The sequence below is a fragment of the Rhinatrema bivittatum genome, chromosome 6 (genome assembly GCF_901001135.1).
Source record: "Rhinatrema bivittatum chromosome 6, aRhiBiv1.1, whole genome shotgun sequence".
Taxonomy (NCBI): Eukaryota; Metazoa; Chordata; class Amphibia; order Gymnophiona; family Rhinatrematidae; genus Rhinatrema; species Rhinatrema bivittatum.
In genome coordinates this window covers 105025942-105046140 of record NC_042620.1, presented here as the reverse complement: position 1 = coordinate 105046140, position 20199 = coordinate 105025942, and the positions used below count along the sequence as shown (strand labels likewise).

Genomic DNA, 20199 nt, shown 5'->3' with positions numbered 1-20199 from the left:
GACGGTAAAGGGTAGCGCAGGAGTGAGAGGTGGGCTGGGGGGGATATAGGAACAGGTGAGGGGAGGGAGGGGGTGAGGGGGGAGGCTGGGGTGGATAAGACCATAAATGAGGCATGTTTAGGAAAGTGGCTTATAAAGCAAGGGTTGTAAAATTAGAACAAAGCAAACGTATAATAAATGTTCCCCCAGCATATAATTGAGAATAACGATGAGAGAAAACTGTTAAAGTAAAGAAGCTTGGACTGGCCTGGTTACTCAGGTCATATCAGACTGGGGTTTGAATCTGTTGTCCTTTGTGGCTGGCTGGGGTTGAACCAGCCTCAGAGGCAACACGTTCAATCCTGGGGGAAAGAGGGAAGGCGGCTGCTGTTAGCACCACTGTGGTAGCCCTTACAGGCTGTAAAGAGCGATACTGAGGGGTTGTGTTGGATGACTGTTCCCAGTGGTGCTGGGGCAGTGAGGTTTAAATAGGGAAAAAGATGAAAGAAAAATAGAGATGGGTTTATTTCTTCTAAGCACTGGAAAAGAGGCTGAATTAGCAAATAACAAATAGCATTACTGTCTATAATTATTATTAACAGAGATTTGAAAACTTTAGCGGTGAAGTGCTTGAAAGGAAGAATATAAATAAATAAAGTGGATTGGATTAGGAACAAAAGAATAAGGTGTAACAGGTGAAGAAAACATATCAGTTCATTTAGGGGTGGGAAATTCCCACGGGCTAGTTATCTAGATGCTGAAAAGTGATGGCCAGTGCCTGCTGCTAGCCCTGGACTAGGAGATGCTGTCTTTGCTGTAGTTGGCTGAAAGAGATGCCACATTCAACCAGGAAATAAGCCACTTTCATTGTGATCAGGCCCAGGCTGGAAGAAGAGCCACTTCGGTTGCAGTGGGAGAAGTTGCCACCATACAGCCCTGGAAAAGGAGATATAACCACTGCAATTGGGCCTTAGGCCAGGAGGAGCTGCAATTGTCAGGCTCTGGGCCAGGAAGATCTGTCCCTGGTCCAGACCCACAAAGAGAGGGGCTGATGCTAGCAAATGGGAAGAGAAGTGGTGAGATAGAGAGCCTGGGGCAGGGGGCGTTAGCAATGATAGATTTAAGATTTAGCTGCCCCTAGGCGCAGTTGGTGCTGTCTCCCCCCCTGCCCGGACAAGGGACAACAGAGAGGAAGGTCTAAGGCATAAACTTCTGTGATCTGCTCTATCTGCTCCTGGCTCACGTCCTTCCCTCAAGTCCCTGAATGACAGGAGAAGAGGGGCTGAATTAAGGAGCCCAGTGCCTTTTCTTTACTCCTTGCTGTGTGCTTTGGTGTCACCCCTCTCCTCCTGTTTCCTGCACAGGATAGGAAGGGAGGAGATGTAATAGAGCAGAGCAGTTTATCTTTGCTCTGTTCCTTCCAGTCTCATCCCTCCCTTCCTGTTCTCTTCCCTGTGAACGGAGGGGCTGGAGGAGAAAGCAGAAAGCTGTTCTCTGATTAAGCACAGCAGGGAGGTAGGAATTTCTCAGCTGGCCTGCTGCCCCTCCCTCAAGATTGTTGCTGCCCTAGGCACTGGCCTAGTGTGCCTATTGGCAAATCCATGCCTGGGCATTAGAAGTGAGAAAAAAAATAAAATAAGCAAAACAAAATATCAAAAGAAAAAATTAGCAAAATAAAAAAATAAAAGGCAAAAAAATAAAAAGATATTTAAATATAGTAAAAGAGCAAACAAAAAAAAAGATAGGTGAGTGGATCAGAAGGTGAATTTTTCTTGACTACTAAAATATTTTGGCTAGCACCAAAGTTCTTAGAACATTTTTCCACCTTTTAAATCATTTTCATTTTAGAACAAAGGCATTCATTTTCTAAGTATGCCTGTTTTGTGCAAACAACACATTATTTTATTTCAATGCAAATAATGAGGGCAAAAAAATTGTATGCGTCACTCAGTAGCTAAATGTCTCTATTTAAGAACTAAGGACAGGCATTTGTTTCAATTTGTTTTGAAAATGAAAGAAAAAGGAACAAAATTTTGTCCTTTCATTTGTTCCAGTTTCAAAATAAATCAGCTCCAGCTCCAGCCCCAGTCCTGGGTGCCTGCTGAGAAAAGTCTTGCACTTGTGGCCAGCTCAAGCTTCTTCCTCTGGCTCCATATTCCATTCATTGATTCCCAGTCACTCCTGCCTCACTGGTCCTGTTTTACCAAATGGCACCTGCTGATCCATGGCCAGTGTCACTGTTAATTTTTACTTTATGAGTAAATGGTGCTGGTTTCTTGATCTGTTGGTGCCTTTTTCTTGTATGGCAACAATTACAATGGCACTGGCCTCAGGTTGGCCAATGCCATTTAGAAAAACAGGATCGGTGGAGCAGGAGGTACTTGGGATCACTCCTATCCCAGAAATTGGTGATGGGCTAAGGCACAGGGTCTGGGGGGCACTGGGATGTAGGGACCGGCAATGGTTTAGGGGGATGCTTTTTTTTTTTTTTTTTTTTTACCAACTATGCCAACAGAGCCCAGATCCTTAATTTCTTTTTTGTTTTTGTCATTTTCCTTCATTTATTTAATTTTCAATAAACAAAATGAAATAAACAATAAATAAAATGAAAAGAAACAAAAAGAAAAAAAAAAAGAAAAGAAAAATGAAAAAAAAAGTTCAATAGTCCCAAGATTAGAAACAGGCCATGTGAGTTAGTGCTCAGTGTAACATTTTCTGGGATGCTTTCTTAAGTAGTCAAAGGGTAATCACTTTTGACACAGTGCTATAGTCCTTACCTTTCTCTCCCACTTCACCTTTAATCCAGCTGGCCACCTTATGGACATTTTCAGAATTTGTCACATCCAGCAGCACTGTTTTAAGGCGCTCGGAGGTTGCTTCTTTCAGTGACACAGCTCCCGTTTCTGTCAGACATGCAGCTAGAACCCGAAATCCTTTTTGATCAAAAGTCTTTGCAGCAAGATTTCCAAATCCTGTGTCACATCCGGTGATGAAAATATATTTGTCCGAGATATTTCCAATTTTTAAGCTGTCTCTTAATTTCCATGACAGATAGCAAAATATTATAAAAAGAAACACATACAACAACATTTTCACTGGCAGTAGGTGGTTTACTGCTTTCTGAAATAAAAAGAAAATGGAAAAGCAGGTTATTAATGTAGATGATTTGCCTATTCTACATGACTGAAATTAAAATCCAAGAGCACCAGGTTTTATTGCGCTGTAAACTCTGTAGACTGCAATGAAAACATCAAGGATAAATAAATGGGATTGGTTCACTTCCAGAGGTTTGAACCTTCACTTAGTGAACAGCAGCCAAATACTAAACTTCCCAGAATATCTACAGTCTCAAAAGAGGATATTCATTCAACTACTATTACTCATGTTGTCAAACTCTTAAAGTTATTCAGAAGTACCTGAAAAAAAAATGATATTTTGAGTACTCAGAAGGCAGAACCTGCCTACATGCTCCTTTATTGGACTCCATACCATCTCTGTTCCCTCCCTTCACAACTAGCAATGTACACTCCTCCCCCGTCCTCCCCCGTCCTCACACTCCCCCACCCCAGGCCTCTTCTCAAATAGACTAAATTCAACTCAGAGCAGGCGTTGTCCCCGGGGTAGTTCTCATTATTTTCTATCATTGGAAATATGGAATTTTTATCTTTTATTTATCTCCCATGGAAAATCATGACAGCTAGCCCAAGACACACTATTCATTTTAATGCTTATTACATTGGAAATAAATTGAAAAAATGTGTCTCGGTAAACAAAAGTTGAAAAAATAATCCCATTTAGAGCAACTTTAAGACAGACAGACCCATGATTGCTGTAGCACGTCACAGCACTTTTCTGTTAGAAAGCAACATTTACAGTTCTTACTACTACAAACATCTCAACAAACTCGCTGTCCTGACATGTTCTACTACCAATTCATCTCTCTTCTCACAATCGTTCTCCCAAATATATACTATGGAGACTGACCCTGTACACATGCACTTACAACTATTGTAGCTGGGTCTATCTGACAGCCTACACTGGGGATCTCTGAAGCTCCCTAGTAATGGTAGTTTTTAGATGAGGTCGTATTGATAGAAAACTAGCAGCTGGGTCTATCTGTCAGGCTGCAATTTGTGTGATAATTAGAAGCCCAGGTGGAATCAGAGGCACTCATTTAGCTGGGTCTATCTGACAGGCTGTGAAGGGGACCTAAGAGGCAGGATGTTTCAGTAATGGCAACCCTTGCTCTGATTATTACAGTCTTGTGGCTAGGCAAGGGAAAAGTGCTGGAGGGAAGTAAGTGGGCATCTTGCATGCTCTTCTACCCAAGTTGGTGGAATACAAAAGAGTAAGACAAAAAAAGAGGAAATATTGCAGGAGGTGGCTAGCAGTGGGATATATCCTAAGTATATATATATTTATATATATTATATATATATTTTACTATCTTGTTCTATGTATAACGCTAAGGCGTATGTTAATATGTTCTCTGTACACCGACGTGATATCTTGATAAGCGGCGGTATATAAAAACCAATAAATAAATAAATAAATAGTGTGGACAGAATAACTTGGTATACCAGGTGGGTAAATGGTCTTTTTCTGGCATCCTTCACTATGTTACTATGTGTCATCAACAGGATCACTCTCTTTATCTCATTTTTTTTTAATGATTCCTGCAGACAACATAGTTTAGACTCTATGTTTATTGAAGAAGTTCCATGGTCAGATCATTCCCTAATTAGATTTTCTGTTACTTGGTCTACTGCTCCTAATGCCTCCAGATTGTCTAAATCTCAAGTACGTCATAGTCATATTGATAGTTCTCAGTTCATTAAAGGCCTTCAGTCTTCTTTAGCTTCTTCTCTACTTGATAATATAGATGACTTGATCTCTTAAGGATGGACTCAACTACTTCAGTGATTGATTCCATTGCCCCTCTTAGACCCATCACTAGCATTAAGAAGAAATCTCAGCCTGTAATAGTCTTTATTTGGGTCTTCATTTGAAATCGTTGCATCCTTTGCAACTTTTGTTAAACTCTATTGCACGACTGATTACTGGGATCAAATGGTATGAACATATCACCCCGGCTCTCAGTGGTTTGCACTGGTTACCATTGCAGTAGCGAATTATGTATAAAATTGGGATGATTACATTCATGTTAATTAATTTGAGTTCTTGTCCATTGTCTAATGTACTCTTAAAAGTATATGAACCATCTAGCCAGTTAAGATCCTCTCAATGGGGGCTACTTGATATGCCCTCTGTTAGAGTTGTTTGCCTTACAGTCACAAAAGAATCTGCCTTTTTGGCAGCAGCATCTATTCTTTGGAACACATTACCATGGAACTCAGAATGTCTGACAGTATTAAGAAGTTTCAACTTCATCTGAAAAGCTTTATGTTAAAGCAAGTTTTTGGATAAGAATACTGATAGTGATCCTCCTGTGAAATGCATCTATGGATTGAATTATGATTTTTTTAAATGTTGTAAATATGTTTTAATAGGTTTTGTATTATTTACATGTTATGTTCTATGAATGTTTTATCCTTGTACATCACTTAGGCCATCAGTGTTAGGTGATAAATAAATTTTAATAAATGAAATTAAACGAAGAATAGGGTGCAAGAGACTGAGGAGCTAACTACGTTTAATAAATTATTTTATGGGCCCTTAGGAAATATGCCATCCCCAAAAAAGGGTTACACATGCAACAGGGGACTGCACCTGAAACACAGAAAGGAAGCAATGCCACATCATTCATATGCCCAGGCCAGTGGCATAGCTAGAACTGAATTTTTTTGAGGGCCCAAGATTAAAATGGGTGGGCAGTAGGCATATAGGTTAGAGCCCTACTAATTGTACTATTATCATAGAAACATAGAACTGATAGCAGACAAGGATCAAATGGTCCATCCAGTCTTCCCAGAAAGCTTATGGTAGCATCTGCCACACTATACAGATTATCCCCATAATGGTAGCATCTGCCATACTATGCATTACAGGTCACCCCCATACTTAGTTTCCCAAACTGTCAAAGTCAGGGCCCTTGTTGATTGTGGTCAGAGTCCAATTCCCCATTACCTCTTGCCCTTGAAGCAGAGAGCAATGTTGGAGTTGCATCCAAAGAATCAGGCTTATTGGTTAAGGGTAGTAACAACCACATAAGAGAGTTACCCCCATGCTTGTTTTCCCAGTCTGTAAAATTCAATATCCTTCTTGGTTGCTATCTGAGTCTAATTCTCCTTTTCCTCTTTTCCCCCTGCCGTTAAAGCAGAGAGCGATAATGGAGTTACATCAACATTATGGAGCTGATGTAATAAAAAGCGAGGAAAGCGAGCGCTGAAAAGTTAGCGCCCGCTTTTCTAATGTGCGCATGACGACCCCGCTGCGGCTGCTGGTTTTGAAGACCGATGCCGGTAAACTCGGCAAAGGTTTTCATAACTGGCATCTATCAGTAATGAAAATGGCCGCCGATAAACTCGATTATGAAAACTGACGCCGAGTTTAGAAGCGTTGGTCTTCATAACTCGGCAGTCTGCCGAGTTTTTTTTTACTTAAGAAAAGAAGTACAGAAAAGCAGTTTTTTCTGCTTTTCTATACTTCTTTTACCTGCACTCAGCTATTAACGCCTGCTCCAGGCAGGCGTTAATAACTGAGCGCAAAATGTGCGTCTGAGATGCACCCATTTTTTTTTGCATGCGGAGTGAATGAGTTATAGCCTCATTCACATGCATTTGCATGTGATGAGTGCTATCGCATTCACTTCACGTCTGACGCAAGTTAAATAGGCGCTAATCCCCCTATTACATTAGGGATGGATTAGCGCCTATTAAACCTGCGTCAGAGTACGGGTTATACAGTGCACTCAGCTGAGCGCATTGCATTGCATCAGCCCCTATGAAGGCTTATTGGTTAAGGGTAGTAACTGCCACACCAGCAAGTTATCCCCATAAACTCTTTTCTTCATTTCCATCCTCTAGCCTTTAGGGATCCACAGTATTTATTCCATGCCCCTTTGAAATCTTTCACCATTTTTGTCTTCATCACCTCCTCCAGAAGGGCATTTCAAGCATCCACCACTCTCTCCATGAAGAATTATTTCCTGATGTTGGCTCTGAGTCATCCTCCCTGGAGTTTCAATACGTGACCCCTAGTTCTACTGTTTACTTTCTAACGGGGAAGGTTTGTTGATTGTGCATCATTAAAACCATTCAGTTACCTGAAGGGCTGAATCATATCTCCCCTGCATCTCCTCTCCTCCAGGGTATACATATTTACGTCCTTCAACCGCTCCTCATAAATCATTTGATGGAGACCCCCCACCATTTTTGTTGCCCTTCTCTGGATCACCTCTATCCTGTCTCTGTCCCTTTTGAGATACTTTCTCCAGAACTGAACACAATACTCCAGGTGAGGCCTCACCAAAGATCTGTACAAGGGGATTATCACCTCCTTTTTCTTACTGGTTATTCATAGAAACATAGAAACATAGAAATGACGGCAGAAGAAGACCAAACGGCCCATCCAGTCTGCCCAGCAAGCTTCACATTTTTTTCTCATACTTATCTGTTTCTCTTAGCTCTTTGGTTCTATTTCCCTTCCACCCCCACCATTAATGTAGAGAGCAGTGATGGAGCTGCAACCAAGTGAAATATCAAGCTTGATTAGTTATGGGTAGTAGGGGAAGTAGGGGAAGTAACCGCCGCAATAAGCAAGCTACACCCATGCTTATTTGTTTTACCCAGACTGTGTTATTCAGCCCTTATTGGTTGTTTTTCTTCTCCCCTGCCGTTGAAGCAGGGAGCTATGCTGGATATGCGTGTAGTATCAGTTTTTCTTCTCCCCTGCCGTTGAAGCAGAGAGCTATGCTGGATATGCGTGAAGTATCAGTTTTTCTTCTCCCCTGCGGTTGAAGCAGGATATGCATTGAAAGTGAAGTATCAGGCTTATTTGGTTTGGGGTAGTAACTGCTGTAACAAGCCAGCTACTCCCCGCTTTGTGAGTGCAAATCCTTTTTTCTTCTCCCCTGCTGTTGAAGCAGAGAGCTATGCTGGATATGCGTGAAGTATCAGTTTTTCTTCTCCCCTGCCGTTGAAGCAGAGAGCTATGCTGGATATGCGTGAAGTATCAGTTTTTCTTCTCCCCTGCCGTTGAAGCAGAGAGCTATGCGTGAAGTATCAGTTTTTCTTCTCCCCTGCTGTTGAAGCAGGGGAGAAGAAAAACTGATACTCTATTCCTCTCTCTATGTGGCCCAGGATTCTTCTGGCTTTAGCCATCACCTTAAACATTGCTTCACCATCTTCAAATCTCCAAACACTATCACCCCAAGGTCCCACTCTTGCTCCGTTCGCAACAGCCCTTCACCCCCCCCCCCCCAATCACATACAGATCTTTGGATTACCAAACCCCAGATGCATGACTCTGCACTTCTTGGCATTGAATCCCAGGTGCCATATGTTCGACCACTGTTCAAGCTGTCTCATTCTCTCTACTCCTTCCGGCAAGACCACTCTGTTGCAGTTCTTAGTATCATCCACAAATAAACAATCTTTACCTTCTATCCCTTCTGCAATGTCGCTCACAAAGATATTGAACAGGACCGGTCCCAACACCGATGCTTGTGGCACTTTGCTTAATACCATTCTTTCTTCAGAGTAGGTTCCATTTACCATCACATGCTGTCTTCTGTCCGTCAACCAGTTTGTAATCCACGCCACCACCTTGACACTCGCTCCCAAGTTTTTCATTTTATTCGCAAGCCTCCGATGTGGCATTTATCAAAAGCTTTGTTGAAATCCAAAGAGATCACATCGAGTACCTTTCCTCAATCCAATACTTTAGACACCCAATCAAAAAAATCAATCAGATTTGTCTGACAGGACCTTCTTCTGGTAAATCCATGCTGCCTCGGGTCCAGCAATCCTCCTGACTGTAGATAGTTCCTATCCTTTCCTTCAGTAGAGTCTCCATTAATTTTCCCACCACCGAGGTGAGGCTAACCAGCCTGTAGTTTCCAGCCTCCTCTCTGCTCCCACTCTTGTGAAACGGGACCACTACCGCTCTTCTCCAATCATTCGGCACCACTCCTGTATCAATAAATAATGCCTTAGACAAAGGATTTGTTTGTAGTCTATAACAGTCATCATGCATCATGAGTGACACTTTAAAATATGTTGTTTCAAGCACTTACCAACATTACAATTTGCTTGTTGATCTGTATTAATTTATTTTATATGTATTGCAGTTTATAAATATACAACAATATCATATAAAAAGCAAACAAAGAAAACTTCACAGAAACATCAGATCCAATCACATAATAAAACAAATTTCAATGTCTTCTTTTATGAATCCTTTTTCTAAAAATGCAGAATATGTGATAACTACAATAAAATAGCAATAATCATAAGAATCATAAGAACTTAACATTTGCAATGGGCGAGAGCAGAACTAGGATTGTTCATATTATAACCCAACATGCAAAAAATATATATATTCAGATTGTGATGTCACCACAATAACAGCAAAACATACTCACTCCACTGCCAAGCTCTTTGTGAAGTAACACGAACCCCTCCAAAAATATAATAAAAAAACATCTAGAACCTTGCCATACTATGCCATAGAGCAGTAACTCTCAGGACTCAAACAGCAGCAACCTTATCTATGAAAATACCTCAAGGCAAACAGTACATCAGGCCCTAGAACACTAAAACACCACCTACTGGGCAAACAAGTTGAACTGCTATGAATCCTTACAGTGAAAGTATTGCACCTCTGTCACACATGTGCAACACAGACAGACCCTTATGTAATACAGAAGAAGAGACTACAAATTAGAAGCAGAAACATGCAGACAAGATTGAAATGGAAAACACAAGAAACCAAACTCAGGAAACAATGGAATACTGAAGAAAAATTAAAATAGAAATACTGTATATAAAAAATGCACATTCCCAAAGATGTCATTTCAATTGCTGAAAGTCTTTTTTTTTTTTTTTTTACTTTTGTTGTCTGATTTTATTTTTCTAATCAGTTGGTCACAGTCTCTTTTTCCCCCTTGTCTGTCTTTTCCTAATTCCTTTTTCAAGGTCTCTTTTATTCTTTCTGTTTCTTCTCTCTTCTCCTATCTTCTTTCCTTTTTCCCTTATATAGGTCCCACTCTCACACATTCTCTTTTACCCAGGCTCTCACTTTCACATGTAGGCTCTCACTCTCATACTCTCTTACATACAGGTTCCCACTCCCATACACTCACACACTCTCACTCTTGCATGCTCTCTCTCACATGCAGGCTCCCACTCCTACACGCTTGCTCTCTCTCACATCTACAAGATCTCACTCCCATATGTTTTCTCTCTCTCACACCTACCACATGCTCTCTTTCTCTCTCTTTCACACACACACACAGGCTCTCCACTCCAAATGCTCTCTCTCAAAAACACATACATTTTCACTCCCGCATGCTCTCTCTCTCTCTCTCTCTCACACACACAGGCTTCTCACTCACATGCACTCTCTCACACATACATATAGGTTTCTCACTCCATACTCTTTCTCATGCATATATACACAGGCTTCCCACTCCCATGCTGTCTCATATATACCCACAGGCTTCTCACTCTTATGCTCTCTCTCACGCATATACACACACAGCTTCTCATGCTCACACACTGTATCAGAGCTCTCCCTCTCTTCTGGGTCTCCTTGCTGCATCAGGCCTCTTCTTCTCAGGCTGTGCGAGACGAGATCCATGATGGCCCTGCAATGGGCCTCCTCTTTTCAGGCCACTTGGGATGAGTTCTGTGACAGCCCTTGAATGGGCCTCCTCTTCTCGGCGTTGGGCAACACTGATTGGGTGATCCTGAGCATAAAGTGGGTGGCCATGGCCAACCTAGGCCCACCCATGCCTACGCCACAGACCAGGCACAAGAGAAAGGGACAGAAGAAAAGCACAGGTACTCTGGAAATGTTGCACCAAAGGACACACACAAGTAAGAGAGGGAAACAAAGTAGATGTCACACAGGAAAGTCAAACAAAGACAGAAACCACATAAAAATGCAGACACACCCAAACCAGATTCTATAATGGATAATGATAGGCATGTACAGGAAAATATTCATGGAGTGAATCTCCTCCACTTTCAACAATTGATCCTTTGGGCTCTTCTATCTGAGGGTCCTCTATGAATCAGTGAGGCATCTTTGCCCACAAAACTCAATAAGCAGGAGGCACTGGGTGCCCCACAATAACCTCTGGACTTGGAGCAGGGGCTCCATGGTGTCCATATTGGTCTCTAAAGCACTCAGAAACAATAAGACACTACTTAGTGAACGGAGCCCACCATATGCAAAGCATAGTCTAGAGAAAAGACTTACTCATACTCTAGCAACACTCACTTTAGATCTATCAACAATGTGTGTGAATTCTTGTTGACAAAGAAATTGAGGAAACAAGATACATCAAACTTATTGGAATTGGCCAGAGGACCATCTAGGATATTCTTTTATCCCAACACTGGAGCTGGAAGAGCAGCTGGAGAAAGGTTGGTGGGCAGTGGCTGAAGGTCTCGGCTGTAGAGATGCTAGGTCATGGTGTGGCTATCTTCCCAGCTCAGAGAGGCATTAAGCATGATCACATGCCATCTGCATTTTTTTTTGATCCAGCAGTTTCCTCCTGCTCATTTTTACTTTTAACTCATTTGGAATAGGGCTGGAATCTGGTGCCCTGAGCATTCATTTTCAAACAGAATGTTGGGAATTATGCACAGAATGTTGGGAATTATTAGAAAAGGAATGGTGAATAAAACGGAAAATGTCATAATGCCTCTGTATTGCTCCATGGTGAGACCGCACCTTGAATACTGTGTACAATTCTGGTCGCCGCATCTCAAAAAAGATATAATTGCGATGGAGAAGGTACAGAGAAGGGCTACCAAAATGATAAGGGGAATGGAACAACTCCCCTATGAGGAAAGACTAAAGAGGTTAGGACTTTTCAGCTTGGAGAAGAGACGACTGAGGGGGGATATAATAGAGGTGTTTAAAATCATGAGAGGTCTAGAACGGGTAGATGTGAATTGGTTATTTACTCTTTCGGATAGTAGAAAGACTAGGGGGCACTCCATGAAGTTAGCATGGGGCACATTTAAAACTAATCGGAGAAAGTTCTTTTTTACTCAACGCACAATTAAACTCTGGAATTTGTTGCCAGAGAATGTGGTTAGTGCAGTTAGTATGGCTGTGTTTAAAAAAGGATTGGATAAGTTCTTGGAGGAGAAGTCCATTACCTGCTATTAAGTTCACTTAGAGAATAGCCACTGCCATTAGCAATGGTTACATGGAATAGACTTAGTTTTTGGGTACTTGCCAGGTTCTTATGGCCTGGATTGGCCACTGTTGGAAACAGGATGCTGGGCTTGATGGACCCTTGGTCTGACCCAGTATGGCATTTTCTTATGTTCTTATGTTCTTAAGTACCTGGAGGATTTATTTTCTCCTATTTTATATCCATTCCACATTCATTGCAGTGATGGTCCTGGGCCAGGGACTATGCATCAGGACTCCTTCTAGAACCCTGCAATCATAGGCCATGAATCTGGACACTAGGTTTTACCCTTAAGCATTGACTATGGCACATTCTCCTTCTTCTGGCAGCTGTGAATGCTGCTGCCACAGCATCCTCAGTCTTGGCTGACCTGGGGAGTGGAAGACCTCATCCAGGGATGGTACTGGAGAAATTCCACATGGCAATGCACTGCATTTGCCATCTGAGACAACGGGTTGGCCTGATGTCTGCATTTTTATACTGTGTCCTGAACCACAATACTAGCACTTAAAAGACCCAGGGCTGTTTGAACTGCCTATGCTTAGCTGATGTTAGGAACGTGGATCCTTTGGCCGAGGGGAAGTTGGCGCTTCTTATGGGGAGGAGCCTCACAGGCCCCCTCTGTTGGCTGGTGAGACTGGAGAGAGGCCAAGACCCCACTGGGGCGTCACCACTACCAGCCCTCGTTCCCCTCAGGTTGAGCCCTTGGGTATCAGGGCCGGATGGACTTATATGGGGTCTCGGGTCCTGGTACAACATGGCAGAGGCAGGCAGCAGAGCATGTGGTCCAGATACAAGTGTGGAGCAGGGCAGGTGACAAATCTCGTAGTCCGGAGTCAAGCGTGGGTTAGGGCAGGCAGCAAATCTCATAGTCCAGGGTCAAGCGTGGGTCAAGGCAGGCAGCGAATCTCATAGTCCAGGGTCAAGTGTGGGTCAAGGACCAGCGGGTCAGAACGTAGAATCAGAAACAGGAACCTCCAGGAACTGGAACAGGAGCTAAGGAAACCAAGGCAAGGTCTGGGGGCAGGCCTTGCCTTAATATAGGTCAGGGTCAGGAGGTTGAATCTGGGGCGCCTCCTGATATGGTCCCTTTAAATCAAGTCCAGAGGCGTGCGTGCCTAAGGCAGACAGGAGGCAGGAAGGCATGGACGGGTTTGAGTGCATCAAGAAGGCTGCGCTGTGGCGGAAGTCCGGTGCAGGGCCCACGCGGCCGGGCGTGTCCACGTGGCTCCCTACCACCACCAGGGTCCCAGGACTGGGCAGGATGCCGTACGAGAGCAGTAGGTGGAGGGAGCCTGCCGCGGCCGTGGCCCTCCGTGACCAGTTCTCATTACAGCTGACAACTATCCTCTTCTGGTTTGAAGGAAGAGCCAAGAAAAGAAGACACTCTTTTTTTCCTCCACATGTGTCCATTGGTTTCTACATGGCATGAGTACTGATGTGTATCTCTGTTCAGAGCAGTGGCAGCAGGAGGTAAACTGGGCATCCTAACTTGACACTATTTCAATATATATGATAGCTGTGTTGTAGAATTAGGCAGGGTGCCTGCAGGAGTGGGATGTATAAAGGCACAGTCCCCTTTATTAATTGCATGACTACAGAGTAAGTGATGAAGAAATGGAGGCTTTTTTTGCAAAACAGATGTGGCTCCAGTGGCCAGTGCCCCTAAACTTGGCCTATGAGGAAGAGGGTTAGCAGATTATGAGACCATTCCAGCAAAGCAGGTATTGAGAACTGCATGGTATGTGTAAAGCCCATGTGGATAGCTAGTGTCCTGTGAATTCTATTTCTTCATATTCTGTGAAGTAACTTGGAAACTTGCCTGCCTGGTGCAAAGGTAGTGGACCTCATATGCCACTTAGCTAAGATTTTAGAGAGTTCTGGGGAAGAGCCAACAGTCACGGTACATGTGGGTACCAATGACATAGCAGTTTCTGGAGGCTAAATGTAATCTCTAAGGTAGGAAATTGAAATTCCGAACCTCCAGAGTTGCATTCTCAGAAATACTTCCTCTTCCACGTGCAGGACCCCAGAGGTAGGCCAGCTCTAGAATCTCAATGCGTAGATAGGACAATGTTCCAAGGAAGAGGGTTTTCAGTTTGTTAGGGACTGAGGAACATTCTGGGGAAAGGGGAGCCTATTCTGACGAGTCTCCACAATAACCAGAGTAGAAGCAGGTTACTGGTTCTAAATTTTAAAAAGGAGATAGAGCAGGTTTTAACTTGGAACATGGTTGCTCAACAGCACATGGTTCAGAAAGAGGTATCTTCAAAGGATACTAGCAAACCAAATAAGTTAGAATGCCAAGACAAAGAAGTGTTTATAAAAGCTAAAAATTCCCAGATGTTTTTAAAACTAGGGATGTGCATTCATTTTGAACAAATTGGCAAAACATAATGAATGAGACTATTTTGGTTCATACGAATGACTCAAACTGAAATTTAGCCTTAGACAAAAATATACAAATATTTTGGGTCTTTTTGGTATTCGTACATTTATGGCTATACAACAATATGGTGCCATCTGCTCTAGAGGAAAGCAGCAAAGTGACTCACTATGGCACATCCTTTAGGCAGAAGATATCATTTTTAGTCACCAGATCAAGAAAGAAGATTTTGGAAGACCTGCTCCTGAGCCTCTGAGCCTAGGCACCAGCCCTGGGCCTCAGAAGTGGGATCTAGCCTCAACAGGGGCCCAGGTGACAGAAGCAGGCCTAGGCCTTGGCAATTGGGGCTCGGCCTCCAGAAAAACTAATGAAATGAAAAAACAAATTTATTTTTCATTTCAAACTAACCTAATAAATGACTGTGGCCTACAAAAAGAATTAACAAACCGAAGCAAATTTTTAGACCCTATACAACCCTATTAAATATAGAGCACATAGATAAAATTGACTCCAAACTGCTTGAATCATCTGATAATAAGCAGGTTTTGGGTAAATATAAAAATATAAATGCAAATAAAACTACTTTAAAATGTCTGTATGTAAATGCTAGAAGACTGAAAAATAAGACTGGAGAATTAGAATGCATGGCTTTAAAGGGCCTTCTACCCTGCTTTGCCTTGCCTTGTGCTGTGTGTGGCCTTCGGGCCTTCTACCCTGCTTTGCCTTACCTTGTGCTGTGTATGGTCTTCGGACCTTCTGCCCTGCCCTGCCTTGCTTACTGCGCATGCGGTCCTCGGGTCCTCTGCCCTGCCGTGTGAGTGAGGCCTTTGGGCCCTCTGCTCTGCCGTGTGTGTGTGTGAGGCCTTCAGGCTCTCTGCCCTTTGTCCGTGTGTGGCCTACGGGCCCTCTGCCCTGCTGTGTGTGTGTGTGTGGCCTTCAGGCCCTCTGCCCTGTGTCTGTGTGTGGCCTAATGGCCCTCTGCCCTGCCGTGTGTGTGTGTGAGGCCTTCGGGCTCTCTGCCCTGTGTCCATGTGTGGCCTACGGGCCCTCTGCCCTGCCGTGTGTGTGTGTGTGGCCTTCGGGCTCTTTGCCTTACTACTAGGTACCCTGACCCAGCCTGGCCTCTGACACTGTTACCTGCCGCCTGCCCTGACCCAGCCTGGACTCTGACACTGTTACCTGCCGCCTGCCCTGACCCAGCCTGGACTCTGACACTGTTACCTGCCGCCTGCCCTGACCTAGCCTGGACTCTGACACTGTTACCTGCCGCCTGCCCTGACCCAGCCTGGACCCAGACGCTGCTCCCAGCCATCCCTATCTCTCTCCACCTGGAGCCACCCTTCTGGGTGGTGTTCATAACACCAGAACACAGCCCGAGCGTAACACTTGTGACCTGGACTGGCCACTGTCTGAGGCAGAATGCTGAACTTGATAGACCTTTGTCTGACTCAGCATGACATTAATTATGTTCTTATGAGGAAAGAATGTACAAATGGGAAAAAATATTTCTTTCCTATCTGGACACATGCTGGCCTTACATGCCAATAATTTCTTATGCCCTGCAGCTTACTAAGTCATTTTCGCTTCAGTTTATGACTGTAATACATATTCTTTTGCATGTATATAAATGCTGGAGGTTTCCCTATTGATTCCTAAGAACATAAGAAATTGCCATGCTGGGTCAGACCAAGGGTTCTTCAAGCTCAGCATCCTGTTTCCAGCAGTGGCTATTCCAGGCTACAAGTACCTGGCAAGTTCCCAAACACTAAGAAGATCCCATGCTACTGATGCTAGTAATAGCAGTGGCCATTCCCTAAGTCAACTTGATTAATAGCATTTAATGGACTTCTTCAAGAACTTATCCAAACCTTTTTTAAACTCATATCCTTTGGCAACAAATTCCAGAGCTTAATTTTGTGTTGAGTGAAAAATAATTTTCTCCAATTAGTTTTAAATGTGCTACTTGCTAACTTCATGGAATGCCCCCTAGTCCTTCTATTATTCGAAAGAGTAAATAACCAATTCAGATCTACCCGTTCAAGACCTCTCATGATTTTAAAGACCTCTATCATATCCCCTCTCAGCCGTCTCTTCTCCAAGCTGAACAGTCCTAACCTGTTTAGCCTTTTTTCATAGGGGAGCTGTTCCATCCCCTTTATCATTTTGGTCACCCTTCCCTGTAACTTCTCCATCGCAACTATATCTTTTTTGAGATGCAGCGACCAGAATTGTACAGAGTAATCAAGGTGCGGTCTCACCATCGAGCGATACAGAGGCATTATGACATTTTCCATTTTATTAACCATTCCCTTCCTAATAATTCCTAATATTCTGTTTGCTTTTTTGACTGCTGCAGCACACTGAGCCGATGATTTTAAAGTATTATCCACTATGATGCCTAGATCTTTTTCCTGGGCGGTAGCTCCTAATATGGAACCTAACATCGTGTAACTACAGCAAGGGTTATTTTTCCCTATATGCAACACCTTGCGCTTGTCCACATTAAATTCCATCTGCCATTTTATGCCCATTTCTCGGAAGGTCCTCTTGCAATTTATCACAATCCGTTTGTGATTTAACTATTAAACAGAGGCAAATAAGTGTTTCAGAGATTTTGTAAATGAGGTTGTGTGGAGACTGAAGTGTGGTCAAGAGTTTTCTCTCTTCTTGCCCTTTGATTGCAGTAATGTTATGACTCACATATGCTTAGTCGGTATTCTTGCCTTTTTTTTTTTTTTTACAGAAAGCCTTCATCGCTCAGCTGACTTTGTAGGGGTAATTTTAAAAGTTTTCACATGCACAAATCCTGGTTTCTGTGCATAAATCTCTGTTGGAAAATCAGTTCAGGATATATGTGAGTAATAGCAAATGCAAAACATAGTTGTGCATATACTTTTACACATATAGTAAGTAGGCCTTCCAAGGGGCATAGGTGGGGAGGGGAATGGATTTACGTTCATACTTTTGATGTGTAAATCCATGTGCACAAAGTTACACCTGCTGTTGAGTTATGTGTACACCCACACATTTTCAAAGTGGATTTATCTGCTCAGATATTTCTGACTGAAGTCTGCAAGTAAAAAATACCGCAGACATTAGTCTACATGGGCTTTTTAAAAATTATCCTCCCTATGCCTAAAATGGGGAATAAGGAGGCAGCTAATGCATTCTGCAGCCTGGAATTGAGCAGGCTTAAAATGCCTTGTTGTCACTCATAATTGCCCAATTCACTACTATTCATCTTCCCAAGGAGCCTCTCTTTAAGCTTTCAAGAACAAACATTTGTATTTACCAGCCTTCAAAACTAGCTATTCGGCCCCACTGGCCTGATTAAAAGGAACTTCCAAGTGCACCTTCTTACGTTGCCTGTACGTGTTACATCTATGAATTCCAGAAGAAGCTCTATTTGATAAACTGAAAGTACTAAAAAGAGCACTAGTAGTAAACTTGAGAGATGAAGATCATACCCAATACAATATACCCTTGGTTATTTATGAGTGAGGTTCACTCCTATCATGCTATGCGCAAAACTAACCTATCTGGAGACAGTACCCTGAGAGACAGCTATTCATCTTGGCCTGTTTTCCAGATTCAAAATGAGTGAATTGACCCCTCTTTAAAACAAAAGAAAATAAGAAATATCCCATTTTGTTTGTTATAATCCAGGGAAATATATGGTTTAGATTTTAAATATTTTCCAATCTGACATTGGAGTTGCAAGAACTGCAAAGTTGCAAACACAACGTAGAATCAAAGCATCAGGATGAAAAAGATCCAGTCTATCTTCTTCCAGCTCTGGGCATGCCAGAGTCATGTATTCTCAAATCTCTTGTAAACTTCCTTACACCAGCAAACCCCCCCCCCACACACACACACCTTGCATTTGAACTCTGATGATATCAGAACGCAATAAAAGGTTGGATGGTGGCAGGGATTGCCCTACATTTTACAGCATAACCACAAACTACAATCCCTTAGCAAGAGAGAGTTTATTCTGGTTTTTCAAAGACTGCCATTTGGGACCATTGATACTTATTGTTTATAACATTTACATCTTATCTTTCCACAATATAGAACCCAAGGCAGGCAACAAATCCAAAAGATAGTTAAAATCATTATGATTTTCAAATTCAAATTGTGCTTTACAATTGCATAGGGATTAATGTCCCTGTTCTGCATTAAAAAAAAAGTTTTTAGGCTTAAAATGAAACACTTTACTGCAGATGATTACTACTGATACAGCCTTCTAGTTTCAGAAACAGGAAGCGGTTACACCACTACTTTTGCCATCATCAGGTTTTAAATCTTTACATTCCTCCTATAAACAGAATTTTTTTTTTTTAATTTTTGTGGCCACCTGCCACCCTGAACGTTTGACATAAACACTTAGAAAAAGACGGCGAAAGAAAGCTTGATTCACTCTTTCTTACCTGATCCAAAAGAGTGTATCTTCATAAATTACTTCTGGGGTAGTTGTTTCCTGTGCAGACCAATTGAGGAAGCAGCCCAAACTGAAGCAGATCACTTTTCTCAATTGCCTAAAGAAGCTTTTAAGCCAGAGCAATAGACTGCAGGACAAGACTATGTCATAAGCCTTGCCCAGCAGGGCACCACTATAGTTCAGTATAGCTTCCTTATGCCTCCTATATGATTCATGCTGATTATCATTATTGTTTGCATTCTAGTTTATGTCTGGGAGGGTGGAAGGTTCACACCTCACACCTTTGACACATAGCAAAAAGAATAGAGGCTCTACCGTTCACAGGCAGTGTTATTATTTCAAATACCTTCACCAAGAGATAAACAAATAGCTATAAACGAGGAAGCAATCTCTTAACTCGGGCTGTGCCCTTTCTCTGGAACTTAGGCAATTTAGTGATCTCAGTTTTCTTAGACACCAATTAAAGGCTTGGTTGCTTACGTCATATGTGATAGGGATGGGCATGGCCAAAGTTTCTGTTTCGGCTCAGTTTTCAATTTTGGACTGTTCCTGACCCAAAGTTCATTTGGTGGGGGGGGTTCATTTATTTCCATTTGTATTCATTCTGGAAAATAACGTGTGCTATTTGCAAACTGTAGGCACTATTTTCTAAAACAAATAAAAATAAAAATGTGGGGGGGCTTTCAAGGCCATATCTGATTTGCTTTCGATTTAACAAAATGAAGATGGCCATTTTTGGTTTGGATTACCATTTGTTGTTAAAGAAATGTACATCCTAGTAGGTGAATGGTTACTGGGCTGTTAATTGGGTTAGAATGTTTCTGTCTGACATTAAGGACCCTGGATAGATAGAGATGTTAGGAGAGGACACATTTTTTGAGCACCAGAGGAGTTGGGAGATATTCAAAGGAGTCATGTACTGCAGATCTCAGGGAAGACTGGGAGGGGAAGGGGTTGGATGGGATGTATGTGGTCTATGGTTTGTGGGCCATTTTGAAAGTACTGGTTAACCAACTGATGAGGAAGGAATGAAGGACTTGTTTTCTGTCATCAGCATCA

General features: G+C 42.5%; 1 protein-coding gene across 1 annotated transcript in view; it reads right to left on the bottom strand.

Annotated features, from left to right (window-relative positions):
- DHRS9 (dehydrogenase/reductase 9) overlaps positions 1-19420 on the bottom strand; it is a 30202-nt gene extending 10782 nt beyond the window's left edge. Inside the window, exons 1-2 of the mRNA XM_029605678.1 lie at positions 19130-19420; positions 2757-3099 (exon numbers count right to left, since the gene is read on the bottom strand). Coding sequence (XP_029461538.1) covers positions 2757-3069 — 313 coding nt within the window. The 5' untranslated portion in view covers positions 3070-3099; positions 19130-19420. The remainder of the gene's footprint in view (positions 1-2756; positions 3100-19129) is intronic.
- Between the last annotated feature and the right edge of the window lie 779 nt (positions 19421-20199).